The sequence below is a fragment of the Mesoplodon bidens genome (genome assembly GCF_964165515.1).
Source record: "Mesoplodon bidens genome assembly, chromosome: X".
In the NCBI taxonomy this organism is placed as follows: domain Eukaryota; kingdom Metazoa; phylum Chordata; class Mammalia; order Artiodactyla; family Ziphiidae; genus Mesoplodon; species Mesoplodon bidens.
In genome coordinates this window covers 51,376,744-51,391,662 of record NC_138163.1, presented here as the reverse complement: position 1 = coordinate 51,391,662, position 14,919 = coordinate 51,376,744, and the positions used below count along the sequence as shown (strand labels likewise).

The 14,919-nt window shown below is 40.5% G+C and overlaps 1 protein-coding gene across 1 annotated transcript; it reads right to left on the bottom strand.

Annotated features, from left to right (window-relative positions):
• Positions 1-2,374: 2,374 nt before the first annotated feature.
• On the bottom strand, positions 2,375-9,024 carry RAB9B (RAB9B, member RAS oncogene family). The gene is made up of 3 exons (XM_081222520.1): positions 8,959-9,024; positions 4,227-4,293; positions 2,375-3,240 (listed from the first exon to the last, which is right to left on the bottom strand). The coding sequence occupies exon 3, from the start codon at positions 3,196-3,198 to the stop codon at positions 2,593-2,595; it is 606 nt and encodes a 201-aa protein (XP_081078646.1). The 5' UTR covers positions 3,199-3,240; positions 4,227-4,293; positions 8,959-9,024; the 3' UTR covers positions 2,375-2,592.
• Positions 9,025-14,919: the final 5,895 nt, after the last annotated feature.

Genomic DNA, 14,919 nt, shown 5'->3' with positions numbered 1-14,919 from the left:
TGAAAATAAATTAAATAGATATTCTGTATGATGTTTTAATGGACCATTGAAAAACAATAGTTCCAATTAGAAATATCTTGTTCCAAAAAATCTAGTGTTCATTAAAAAAAAAACACCTACTGAAAATATTGCACTGCACATTCTAGAGTACACAATTTCTAAGCCTATATGCACAGTTTCTTGTACTCACAGATTTCAGCCTTTGGTGTTTTTTTTATCTTACCCAAACTATATGTCCACAACCCACTGAGTATTACTCACCAAAATGCCACTATTTTTTGTCACTTAAGTGCTTTCATTAAGATATTTGTAGTGATATGGCAGAAAAAAAAATTGGTATGGCTAAGAGGAAAGGGGCTTCAAATGACCTAACACTTGTCTTATATGGACAGGAGGCCTATGAATGGGATACCTAAGTAATTTTTTTACTTAAATGATCACATGCCATTCTAATAGTGACAAGTACTTTTGTGAGTGGATGGAGGTCTTTATGAAGGCCTGAGATCTACAAATAGAAACTATTATAAGCAGAGTGCAAGTAGAAAGAGAAGGCCCCAGGTCTCATGCACTTAAAAACAATTAGCATTTAATAGTTCCGACATACATATTTTCACCCTAACATGATTGTAGCAAAATGATCATAGAACTTGGAAACCAGTGTGGCTGGCTATAGGCATAGGCAGGATAGAGACCAACACTTAAGAGCTGTGGGGTCCCAGTTCTGGCTTTGTCTTCTGGCATCAAAATTGGTTGGACAATGGGGTCTGGACTATATTTAAATTGGAAATATTGAGCATTACTTGGTTAAAATATCATCTTCCACTTATCAATGTGGCCAAAAAGTCCCAGAGCTCTTAAAGCACATAAGGTCCCACGTGTAAGGCTGATTCCATATGTGGCTACAATGGAGAGTTCTAGGCTATATTCCTGTGAAAGCTCCTGCCCCCTTCCCAACCTAGGTCTCTTTTTGGGGTCATTTCTAACTGTCTCTCACAAACTTGGGTCACTATGTTTATCATACATGTTGTAAAAGTATAGATTAAAATCTATGCAGGACAAATATATCAACTGGCAAGAACTAGCTGCATATTCATAATATAGTATATAGCTGGCAGTCATGGTAATCAAAATTTGACAAACTGTCTTTGTATTTTAATATGGTATCTTCAGGATGTTTATATTGGGCACATAATGATTACTCAGAGCTCAAGAATTTTTCCTGCCATAGTGCAAAAGCAAAAGAAAGAGCTATGTAGTTGCTGTTAAATGCTGATCCCAGAGTAGTTTGAGAAATTGTAAAGTCCCTTTCCATAGTCTTAGCTGTTGTCTTAAGATATATCTAACTAAAGCATGGCACTGAAACATAGTTTGTAGCTCGCAGATTCCTAGAACTCAGAGCTGGAAGGGACCTTAAACCAAACATGTAGCCAGTAGAGAAATTATTTTTATGATATTTTAACAGATGGTCATCCAGCATCTTGAATATTTTCACTGGAAGGGGGTTCACTATTAAGGCAGTCCATTCTATTGTTGGACAACTCTCATAAGTTCATTCTAATGCTGGGTTAAAGTATGTTCTCTTGTTACTTTCAACGTCCTAGTTTGGCCAGCTCAACATACAGTGCAGACAAGAAATCAGTTCCTTCTTCTACAATAAATATTCGAGTTACGGAACCTTAGGAGAAAAGCCCAGTATCCTCCAACCTGTTCTGAAGGCTTCTCTGAGAGCACAGTATGGTGGACCAAAGGACCATCAAAATTATGAGCAGAGTGCACTGCATCCAAAGCCATATACTAAGCAGCATTGTTAAATTGATAAGAGGTTGTCAGAGAAGCAAAATCCCTGTGCAGCAAAAGTAGACTTATGAAGTGAAAGCAGACCAACCTTTTATTTGCAAGGGTGGCTGGCATATTTAAACATAATCCATTCATTAGGACCCTGTTACTTCAAACACAAGGAGTATAATAAATCTCCAGTGTCATTAATGTATCTCTTATTGAGATGGTATTTTTTTTGAAAAGCTCAGATGGGAGCAAACCATACATAAGGATTTAAACAAGGCAGTGTACATCATTATACTTTTGCATTCCTAATCATTACAACCCCTTTATAATTCAAGCTAAGGACATCCTAGTTTGCATTATAATCTTTATTGTAATACGACTCAGAGTCTTATTTTTTTTCCCCTTTGGCAGACATGTCAGAAACTGCTTGGCAAGAGTTGATAGTGACATTTGTTAGTTGATTAATGGAATACTTTAAGGGATAGCTGTAGTTCTTTAACTCCTTCATGTGGCTGGGTTCTAAGTTTAAACTGTGATTTGAAAAATATCTAAATCTTTCAGAACTAAAGCTTTCTGAAATGTCCTGAAACACACAAGAAGGAAATAGCAGAAATCACACAAAATACACTTGGCTTGATAAAGCTTTTTTTTTTTAATCGCTCTACAACTTCAACTTGAAAGGCTCTAATTTACAATCATAACCTTATCTCTTACCCTTTTGTATGTGTGTGCAGTCTTAGAGGGGCACAGTTATTCTTACACTACTGACTGACCAGTTGGGGCACACTTTTAAAAGGCTTCCCACTTTTAACAGCATGAAGATCCTGCTTTGGAACCACTGTTCAAGTCAATAGTGTGACCTAACATGCAATGCTCCAGCTGTTCCTCTACAGCTAACACCTGCCTGACAGCTTCTTCAAAGGCCACTGTCACATTAGTATCATCTTTGGCACTTGTTTCTAGATAAGGGTAATCTCCATTCTCCATGCACCAGGCCTGTGCCTCCTCAGTAGTCACTTGCCTATCCTCTTTGTCTACTTTGTTACCCAGAACTACAAAGGGGAAGTGCTCAGGGTCTTTCACATCTGCGTAGTAGATGAATTCTTTCTGCCAATTACCAAGGTTCTCAAAGCTCTGCCGGTCATCCACGCTGAAAGTCAAGAGGCAGCAGTCTGCTCCCCTGTAGAAGGGTGTCCTAAGGCTCTTGAAGCGTTCCTGCCCTGCAGTGTCCCAGATCTGGAGAGTTACAAAACGTCCATCTACCTCCAGATCTCGATTTAAGAACTCTACCCCTATGGTGTGAAAAGCCTGGGAGTCAAATTTATTGGTTACATAACGGTTCATGAGCGAGCTTTTCCCAACTCCACCATCACCCAAGAGAATGACCTTTAAGAGCAGGGATTTCCCACTCATTGTTGTAGCACCAGATGGAGAAGAGTTTATAACCAAGAGAACCTGAAAATAAAAGAAAAGGCAGAAGGGAAAAAAGTTAAACCTGAAACTGAAATCAACTTCATAGTAAATTTCTCTGAATTACAAGGCCTTATTATTTAACTTCTCTTAATTCATGCTCATTAAATGATATAGTACAGCAGAAGGAATAAAACTCTTTTTCCATAAGGGAGAAAATATGTCTTGTTTTTCTGAAGTCTCTTGCCTGTGCCAAAAAAATGGCTGAATGCCATGCATAAATGGACTAGCAGATGGTGCTGTAATCTGGTTCAGTTCTGACCCTATTCTAGGGGAGAAAGCCTAGAACAGGAATGCTACTCAAATGTGTAATGTATTAGCTTCTGGTTTGGACAGTTCAAAACAAGAGGCAAGAGTATGAAATTGATTAGAGGGGTTTGAAATCTGTTCCTGATGGACCCAAGAACTGTTGAGGAGAGAAAGCTGTGTAAGCTGGAATCTTGATTCTGTTAGTAGAGGTTTAGGTTAGAATTACATTGGAACCCAGAACTTGGAAAAGAGAAAAAGATAAGGTTTCTTCAGGCATTTGCCCCATTATACTTGAATTGATATGGATACCCTCACAAGTAAAAGATCTTCCATAATATTTTCTTCATGGAACAATGGCACTCAAGTTGATGATTATTGATTGATACCATTATAACAGCTATCATTGAAGAAGAAAATCTTGAATAGCTTATTAATTTCTGGATTTAGGTTCTAATTCCATAATAACACCAATGAAAACATACTGTAAACTCTAAAGAGCTAATAATTATACAGTATCCTTCTTGTTGCCTCCACAGTCTATACATGAAATACCTAGAATGCATCTTAAAATAAAAAGATCAAATGTTTACTGAACAAGTACCTTGTACTAGATTTTGTTAGGTTCTATCAAACGAGGTCCATTGTGGGAACTCAACAATGGTGATCAAATAGAAACATATAACATATATACCTACCTAGTTGAGAATAAAATGTAAACCTACCCAGTTGGGTCTTTGTCACAATCTTAGTCTTTTTCTTGTTGTTGCTATAGTCTTTCTTTTTAGGATTCTAAAAAACAGATTGGGAAACATTATTTATAAAAATTTATTTAAAATAAAGTTAAGGCTATCTCTATATAAATATACTCAAGTCAGGAAAAACAAAAAACAGGCCAACCTCAACTTACCTACAGAGGATGCTTTTCACAAATATACTTGAGAGTTTAAATACTACAAATACCTAACATGGACAAAATAATTTTATTGCATGGACTTTAACTTGTCCTAACTTGAGGGTACTTTATATGATTTTTAAAAGTTTTATATTGTCTCTCTATTGAGCCTTCCATTCAAAGTAAAAGTAAATCAAAGAAAGTAGATGATATTCACAATAGATGATATTCAGGAAAGAGAAAGCACAGAGGAGTCTAAGATATGTTGAAATTCTAAGTCAGAGATGAAACTCCTTACCTTTCTACCTACCAATGTTCCCATCTCCAAGAAAGTTATTAATGCACTCAGCCTTGAGGGTGTCTTTGCAACTGATTCCACAAGATCAGAGAAGAAAAAATATGTTTGGGGAATCCTTGTTTACAATATATAATCTTGGCTAATTATTTTACTCATTAATTTCAGTCATCTGTCTAGAACACAGGTTTTAGCATTTAACTGGCTTTATTAAATTCAAACACAACTTCATTTAAAATTATAGTTAATTATGGCAAGTGTCTTATTTCAGCAGCATCAAGAGTACTGGTCTAAAAAGAAAAAAACAGTTCCTAGATTTGCTGAGTGTTCTTTCTTACTGAGGAATAAAGAAGCTTTTAAGAAACCTCTGCTGCTTAACAATCTCATGTTATTTTTTTTCAAATGTAGAAAAAGCATATAGTAAGGGATTCATTAGAGATCTAAATCAGTAATTATGAATTTAAATAATGTCTTCTAAACTGGTAGGTTTTATCCTCCTTCTTGGTCTATATCTATTCTAAAAAAATTATCAAGTTTCCTACAATTCCTGACTATTGTCCTGTTTTTTCTTCTGCTCTCAAATTGCTGTCTTTGGAACTAGCTCAAGTACCAAACATTTCTTTAAATGGAGATGAACCAAGTGTTAGCACACTTCTTTTTTATATTGGTCTGTAGGATAAGTTTACAGAGCAGAACTCTTGAACTCTCACTTGAAGGAAGTACAAACTTGGGCACAATATTGACAGTATTATGCGTCCATGCCAAGTGAGCTTCCTTAAGTTCCTAGCAAACAGGTGTCCATATCATTAAACGGCTAACTCTACTTTCCCGGCTGCTGCAGATAAACGCAAATGACGGGTCAAGGACTGAGTGAATATGGAAACCAAATACTCGGCTCCAGGAATAATGAAGTATTAATAACTATCTGAGATATTGCTGCCATTGCTCATGCATCCCCTATTTGGTCATGTGCACACATAACTTCTGGGTGCATAGGGTCTATACCAGGGAAGAACAATGCAGTTCAGTGTCAAGTGCACTGGGCTGGCAGCAATCAGGACAGTCTTCATCACTGCTTTCCCATTCATTGATTTTGTGAACTTGGACAGGTCACTTAATCTTGCTGTGTTTACTCCTATATAAAAATAGAGCTGGTAATACCTGCCCTACTTAACTCACAGGATTTGGGAGGAAACAACTTATGAAGTTTGCAAAGATTTGTAAGCACTTATTGAAATTTTTAGTTTGGGATTTTTGCTCCTCTTGCTCTCCACCTCCTTTCATTCACTGGTGGGGCCCTTGTGACGCAATATTAACCTTTCTCAGAAAGCGCCTGCCGGTGGGAGGATAACAATTCTTCCTTTTCTCTTTCTTCCATATCTGAGAATGCCTTGTTCCCCAACAGTTTTGAGCATTTGCATATACCACAGAATCTCAGCGTTGGAGGGACCTTAAGGGTCTTCTTGTCCAATCCTGCAACTGATGCTTGAGAAAACATTTGAGTGCCTATTGTGTGCTGTGTCCTCACTAAGGTGACCCTACACTTGCCTCTGCTGTCTCCAACTCCCATTTATTTGCTGGAGGTAAAAATGAATACAGTTAGGCTTGTCTCCTTGCTTTCAGTCACTAAAACCTGATGATTTTTCTTTGCAGTATCCTTTTACAGTCTTCTGCTACCATCCTCATTTTGGTCCACATCTCCTTGTATCTAATCTACTGTGAAAGCTTCCTGGCTCTTCTCTCCCTGCCACTAGTTTCTCTGTACCTAATCTACTTTGCAAAGCTTCATCGCTTGAGCACCCACTGAATGTAGACCCTGTTGGAAATCATACATGTTTAAGGCAAGGTCTTACCCTCAAGGAGTTTATAAATTCACATATAAGCTTCAGATCTCATAGTTTACAGTTGAAGTAGTATCATTATACTGTCTTATTTTGTTAACAAAATCTTTTTTTCCTGCACAGCCAAATTCTAAATTCCTGGATCATAAGGCCCTTGTTTGTATGTGTCTTTGAAGCCCCTTCATGCAGCACCAGAGTCCTCCATATGGATAATCAATAAATATTTGTTTATTAATTAGGTAAGTACCCAGAACTAATGCCTCTGAATTGATGCACAGGTACAACAGATCCATAGTTCTGTAAGATATCCAAATATTATTATTTACAAGGCGACTAAAGAGCAGAAGTTATGGACTTATCTGGATCACTTTCTAGATGGGACTTAACAGGAATTCCACCTGTTGAAAGCCAGTGGAAATGCTCCAGTTTCCCTTCATCTCCCTTCACATTTAAAAAATAAATATATAAATTTCTCCACTCCCACCAAAAACAAGAGCAGAATAATTATCTCCACATTATGTTTACAGTGGCTGCTGGCATCCCCATCATCATCATCATCATCATCCTCATTTGAGTGTGATATCCTTTAGTACATACTTAAATTAATAAGAGCTAGCACAGTACAAAAGCAAACCAGACAATTCTTTTTCTCCCCCAAAATATGCCAAATTTAAATCAAAACTTAAAAGAAGATAGCATTAAGTAGGCAAAGGAATTCTTTGATAAACCTAAGTACATTTAATAGGAAAGTCAACTCCCTTATGCATCCCTTAAGGATCCCATATCAGGTTAGGATTTGGACTAAAATGTTTATTCTAATTTTGATCCTATTCAGAGAAAGATCTGGCTTTAAATGATTCAAATATCCCAGAGATGCCATTCTCCTTTCCTACCCCACTCCCCAAAACAGAGTAACAATCATTCTCTAAGGATAGTTTATTCACTTTTTTTTCCCAATTAGGGTCTACGTCTTGGACAGTAAGGTGAATTAGAAATTGATATACTTGATACTCCCTAGCTTTCTTTGTTCTTCAACACACTTGAAACTTTCTGAATTTGCTGTGTCTGCACCCACACAGGCTTATTAAAATTACTGTATTTAGTTGGGGATGCTTGGGGGTGGGGATGGAGGTGAGGGAGGAGGCAGTACAATGATAAGAAGGAGGTTGAACCTTTGAAAATAGTACATTTTAGTGTGATAATGAAGAGAAAGAAAAGCAAACTGGCCACACCAGTTCGGTTGCCATGGGTAGAATGATGCTCAAATCCATAGTGCAGATTGTTTGGGAGCAAGTTTTGAGAGGGATGTGTACTGCAGGGCTAAGGGTGGGGGAAGAGAAACAGGGGAGGGCTAGGCAGTGGGTGAGAGTGGCCCTGGTGGCAATCTGCACAGGCGAGGAACCATAGTTAGAGCTGTGGAGAAAGCCCATCTTATGGTGACACACCGGTTGAGGCTCTTCAACTCGCTGTTGATTCCTGGAACAATATTTGGAAATACTGCACTGGAGAACTGGGTGGGGCTTTCTTTAATCTACGTAAAAATCAATACAAATAAGAAATGATTGGATTTTGAGACCCTCTACCTTAAATGGTGTAGATTGTTTCCAATACAACCTGATGCGTGGGGCTGGGGATGGGGGAGGGTTCCGTAGCAGGGAAGCCCTCTGACGCACTGGATTCATTTTGTAGAGCTAACAAGTTATCAGCTACATCCATACTCTGAGTGCAAATGCCACAGCTGTCATGCCACAGCTGTCATGCATATTCCTACATTTATGCCCATATTTATATCCTACATACAACTAGAAGGGTCCAATGTGGAATTTCGCCTCCAGCCTTTCACTCCTCACAACGACAGCTCTGGGGCTGTGAGCCCGAAGGCACACTAGGTAGCAATTTGGCACTGTCCACAGGCCACTTCCTGAGTAGACCTCCTGGAGACGAATAGGTAAGGTTTGGGTGACATTAAGTGAGCAGGGTAGAGGGAAAAGCAGCTTCCTTAGGAGGCTGGGAATGCTGGCATCTCCATGACAGGGGTACTGTTAGCATCGGGGACCCAGAAAGTGATATGTCGTGCATAGTTCCAACTACCTCGAACCCAGGTTGTCTCACCTCGCCCCCAGCTCTGAGAACCAGCGGCTTGGCGCATGCGCACTGAGCCACAACCGCTCCCCACAGAGCCCTGCGCCTCTCTGCTGGGCTTTGGCAGCTGCTCTTGATTACTCAGCAACGCCCCCCTCCACCGTCACCTACCCACCCCCCAACTCCGACCCCGCAGCACCTAGGCCCCTTTCCCAAGGTGCAACTGCCCCCGGGGGATCACCCAGACCTCCTTCTCTCCCTCTGCCCCCGGGCCTCCCACCTTCTGGCCTCCCGCGTCCTCCGGCCGCTAAGCCACTCTCGCTGCCCCCGCACCGGCACCTTACCCAACACAATGGGAGAGAGGCGGGAGAGGGCCGCGGGGGCCAGGCCGGTCAGCTCTGCGTGCCGGCAGTCCGGCTCTTCGGCGACACCGTCACTGCTCCTGCCGCCTCCTCGTCTTCAACGAGGCGGCAAGTGCAGCTTGGACCTAGGTGGCCTGACAGCTGCCGCTCGCGCCCGCTGCTGCCGCCGCACAGCGTCTCGCGCCCGCGCCCGCCAGGGGAGGGGGCGGGGCCCGCACCGCCTCCTCGCGCCCCTTTTTCGGCGCCAGGGACCCGGGGTAGACGCCTCCCGCCCTCGCGCGTCGAGAGCGCTCCCTGGCTCGCTCACACTTCTTTCATGATCAGTGTCCAACCCTGGTCTCCTTTGTCCTCCTCCTCTCCCCTCGCAGATCAGTAGGCACAGCGACAATGGACCGTCAAATATTGCTCTCCCACTTAGCTCCTCTGTAGCCACAGCCCCATTTCTGGCAATTACTCTTCGACCTACCTCATTTATCCTACCTCCAAACCCTCTGCTTTTGCCAAGAGGATAGCACATACACACTCTTGTTTAAAATAACTCAGGGAAACACATGATCACGACACATTACTAGGCCCTCTAGCTGGCTATTGCTCATGAAATTCTCATGGCAATCCAAAAGGAAAGGTTCACATCTGGAGCTCAGGCATAGAAGACACACTGCCGTTTACCCTTACAGGTTACCGTTCTAGAGGGCCATCCTAAGAGCATTATCTGAGGTTCCCAGAAATGTTGCTGGGGTAGAATGCAATGTTCCAATTGTGCCTAGCCACCCAACCAGTCATTTCTTTTTGTCTCCTGTGCCCCTCTGGTTCCTCCAACTAATTTGTGACTTTTTTCCCTGAAATCAAAGGAGGGTGGAGCTTCTGGGGTCGTTTAGCCTGCACTCCATCTCTGTCAGGCAGATTCATCTTTGAAGCTTCCCTGCTGTCTGATAACCTGTCCCTAAAGTGGCACTACGCCTCACTCTCCACGTGCCCGCTCATGGCCTTCACGAACCCTCCCTCTACCTAGGCCACGCTCTTTCTGCCTCTTCCCAAGTCAACCACTCAGTCAATTCCATAAACCCCAGCTTAAATGTCACTTTCTCAGGGTAACCTCAACCCCAGAATAGAGTAAGTGCCCCAATTTATTCTCTTGTAGCCTCCTATATAGCCTGCTGTACTTTTCTTTGTAATACTTAGCAGTTTATGATGAGATATTTATTTTAAAATTTTTAATTAAAAAAATTTTAGTTGAAGTATCATTGATATACAATATTGTATAAGTTACAGGTGTACAACATAGTGATTCACAATTTTAAAGGTTATATTCCATTTATAGTTATTATAAAATGTTGGTTAGGGCTTCCCTGGTGGCACAGTGGTTGAGAGTCCGCCTGCTGATGCAGGGGACACGGGTTCGTGCCCCGGTCCGGGAAGATCCCACATGCCGCGGAGTGGCTGGACGCGTGAGCCATGGCTGCTGGGCCTGCGCGTCCGGAGCCTGTGCTCCGCAACGGGAGAGGCCACAACAGTGAGAGGCCCGCGTACCGCAAAAAAAAAAAAAAAAAAAAAAAAAAAAAAAAAATGTTGGTTAAATTCCCCGTGTTGTAAAATATATCCTTGTAGCTTATTTTATACATAATAGTTTGTACCTCTTAATCTCTTACCCCCATCTTGCCGCTTCCTTCTTCCCTCTCCCCACTGGTAACCACTAGTTTGTTCTCTTTGTGAGTCTGCTTTTTTTTTTTTATTATATTCACTGGTTGGTTTTATTTTTTAGATTCCACATATAAGTGATATCATACGGTATTTGTCTTTTTCTGTCTGACTTATTTCACTTAGCATAATACCCTCCAAGTCCATCTATGTTGCTGCAAATGGCAAAATTTCACTCTTTTTTATGGCTGAGTAGTATTCCTATATATATATATATATATATATATACATATATATATATATATATATATATATATACACACACACACACCACATCTTGTTTGTCCATTCATCTGTTGCTGGACACTTACACTTAGGTTGCTTCCATATCTTGGCAATTGTAAATAATGTTGCTATGAACATTGGGGTGGGTGCATCTTTTTGAATTAGTGTTTTCCCTTCTTTTTGGATATGTCCCCAGGAGTGGAATTGCTGGGTCATATGGTAGTTCTATTTTTAGTTTTTTGAGAAACCTCCATACTGTTTTTCACAGTGGTTGCACCAATTTACATTCTCACCAACAATGGACGAGGGTTCCCTTTTCTCCACATCCTCTCCAATATTCGTCATTTGTGTTCGTTTTGATGATGGCCATTCTGACAGGTGTGAGGTGATAGCTCACTGTGATTTTAATTTGCATTTCTCTGATGATTAGTGACGTTGAGCATCTTTTCACGTGCCTGTTGGCTACCTGGTTGTCTTTGGAAAAATGTCTATTCAGGTCTTCTGCCCATGTTTGGATTGGGTTGTTTGATTTTTTGATGTTGAATTGTATGAGCTGTTTATATATTTTGGATATTAATCCCTTATTGGTCACATCATTTGCAAATATTTTCTCCCATTCTGTAGCTTGTCTTTATGATGAGATATTTAAATGTATGATTATTTGCTTGATAACTGCCTTCCTCCACTATACTATATTGCACTATAAAGTCAAGGACTGTGACTGTTTAGATTCACCACCATATCTGCAGAGCCGAGGGCAATGCTTGTTACATAGGACATGCTCAGAAAATATTTGTTGAATATGAATGTGCTCCTACTTAAACCAGTCCTGCCCGCTACACAAACACACTAAAACACTCTTCTGCTGGAGAAGAAATGCACATAATCCTTTAAAGAAATTTTTTACTCACACATTCTTATCTGTGATAAAAGAAAACTTTTGAGCATGGGCCCCCATATATGTATTTATAGATTTTATACATGTCCTACTGTGCATATCTATTTTATATATACATTATAATGCATATACATTGAAAATACTCCAACACAGAAATTTTAAAAGAATGACAAAAAACCAAACATGTTGATGTTCCAATGTTTTCTTTCTGCCCTGTATTGAACTGTTTTGTGAACTGCTCAAAATAACAGTCCTTCAAATTAGAGTCTCATCTTTATATGAATCTAGATTTTTTTGTCCGTTTCTCATAGATGCTATTTTCCAACAGTTTAGTCATCTCTGAGAATCTCCCCAACCTATTTGCAAGTTTTAAGGGCCTTTTAATTTCTAAGCTTAGATACCCAGTTCTGTAGTCAGAAGCTCATAACTGCTGAAGGCATTACATATTTGCAGAATGTTGGAATCCATAGGGATTAATTAATTAATCCTTAGGATTAAGCAAAATCCTATGTTAGCCCAAAGACTCCTAAATTAAAAGAGTCTCTAGAGGCTACTTGAAAAGCAACTACCATCTGCGTAGAATAGAAGCAACATGACTACCACTAGTTAGGAGGGAACAGCACAAGGTGGATAGCTCAAAGTTTCAAAATACCAGCTGTAGGTTTTGTGGCTCTTGGACTGGACTATTCTAAATGATCCATCATTGAGATCTGTCAAACCATGCCCTCCATCAATAATGTTTCCATGCATAATGAAATAATATAATCCTATCCTTGTAACACAGTTACACACACACACACACACACACACACACCTCCATACACACCCACACACCACTTTTCTACCAAAGCTAGAATCATACTGTAGTCAGTAGGTTGGAGACTAAACCAAAATTGTCTCTAGGTACTGGAGAAAAGGTTACCTTTGGAGAGTGACACACACATGCAAAAATCAGCATTCAGTGTATGAAATCTATTATGTCCAAAAGCCCCCAATCCTAATTGGTTTTTTTTTTTTTTTTTTTTTTGCGGTACACGGGCCTCTCACTGTTGTGGCCTCTCCCGTTGCGGAGCACAGGCTCCGGACGTGCAGGCTCAGCGGCCGTGGCTCACGGGCCCAGCCACTCCATGGCATGTGGGATCTTCCCAGACCAGGGCACGAACCTGCGTCCCCTGCATCGGCAGGCGGACTCTCAACCACTGTGCCACCAGGGAAGCCCCTAATTCGGTTTTAAATACATTGATCTGGGCTTAAAGAAGACATAATTTGAATGTGATTAATATAAAAGAAAAGCCTGGTTTCATGTTCATAAGATGCTTATGAAAAAAAGAGTTCCATGAAGGGTTCAAATAAATTCATAAACACTGCATACTATTTCCTTTCCTGGAGAATCACAATGCATATTAGAACATTAAAGGCTCTTGGAATCTTGCAGTGAAGAAAGCACTTTTTAAAAACCAAACTTCTGTGACCACAAATTCCTTTTGTTTATTGAACATCTGTCAACAGGACTAGTATACCTCAGAACCCAATTTGGCAACTGCTGTCTTAATTGTACAAAGTTGTAATGTGATAACAGGACATTGGCTTGCCTTAAACGTGGGTGGTAGTATATGTCATCTTGCTTGGCCACTCAGATTAATTTATAGTGGCTTCCTGGAGACTTGTGCTGTGAAAATTCTAAGGCACATCTAGCTCAGTAGAAAAGAGTGATTAGTTAGTGGTGGCTACCATGGATGAGGCAATGTGCTTGGCATCCTTGGCCTAGAGTATTTACATGGCAACTATACATGCCATATATCCAGATAATTCTGATTTTGAGTATTTTCTTCTGTTGTCCCCACATTTACAATAATACTTATGGGACCATCTGATATTTTATTCAGAAAATATAGTAGCACAGATTTGTAAAAAGGAAATTGGGCAGTAAGAATTTGTCGATATTTACCTATCATTGTCCAAAAGCAAGTCATTTGGTCTGGTGGCACAATAATTTTTTATCACTTGATATGTGAATAATCTTGTGGAATAGGTATGCTTTGCAAGATTTTCCATAGCCTGAAGGAAAGATCTCTGAAGATAATCCAATTATTGAAAACATCAGTATGAACTCAGTTTTATTATTTTGAAAATGCATGTATTTTCAAGCTCTGTTCACTGAAAACAGTTCAAAACAGTGAAAATCCCAGTACCAAAGAGCACCTTTAGTGCCCAGACTGAGATTCTAAATATAATTTCCCAGTAAACGGAATCAAAGTTTCTTAGAGAAATGGCTGATTCTAGGTCTGTGGCAAGATATGTCCAGGATGAATCTGGAGTATCTTGTCACACCAGATAGCAAAGAAGATATGGAGCCCCAAGATAATAGAAAATATACGTATTGGTCTCTACCCCCAGTTTCTGGCACAGAGCCCCTGAAATGCATGTAAATTCCTGAGTGATAAGAATGCTATCTTTTGTTCTAATATTTGGTCTTTGACACCAGTTCCTGACAAGGCTCCTAAATCCCTTAGAATTTCCTGAGTGATTGGAATATCTTTTGTTCTAATGAGGCAACTCTGGGTGGGTTCTTGCATGGCTCCTGGATGGGGTCTGATCTCCAGAAAGACCAAGCCATAACTAGAAGCTTGGAATTTCATCCCCATCCTCCACTTCTCTAGAGAGAGGAGAGGGGCTGGAAATGGAGTTAACTGACCATGCCTATGTGAGGAAGCCTCCATAAAAATACCCCAAATTATGGGGTTTGGAGATCTTCCAGGTTGGCAAACACATCTACATACTGGGAGAGTGATGCACCCCAGCTCCACAGGGACAGAAGCTCATCCACCGGGAGCCTCCCAGACCTCGCCCTATGTAGCTCTTCATCTGACTGTTTACTGTATCCTTTATCATATCCCCAAATAAACTGGTAAACTTAAGTGTCTCCCTGAGATCTGTGAGCCGCTCTAGCAAATAATAAAATTCAATGGGGAGGAGGTCATGGGAACCTCTGTTTTATAGCTGATTGGTCAGAAACACAGATAACAGCCTGGACTTATGACTGGCTTTTTCCCTATACAGGTACACTACTAGGGCTGTGTTAAAAGGACATAGGAGCCAAATTGAAGAGAGTCTCACTAGCC

Excerpts from the sequence above, each read along its gene's own strand:
- RAB9B (XM_081222520.1), bottom strand. The coding sequence starts at position 3,198 with ATGAGTGGGAAATCCCTGCTCTTAAAGGTCATTCTCTTGGGTGATGGT.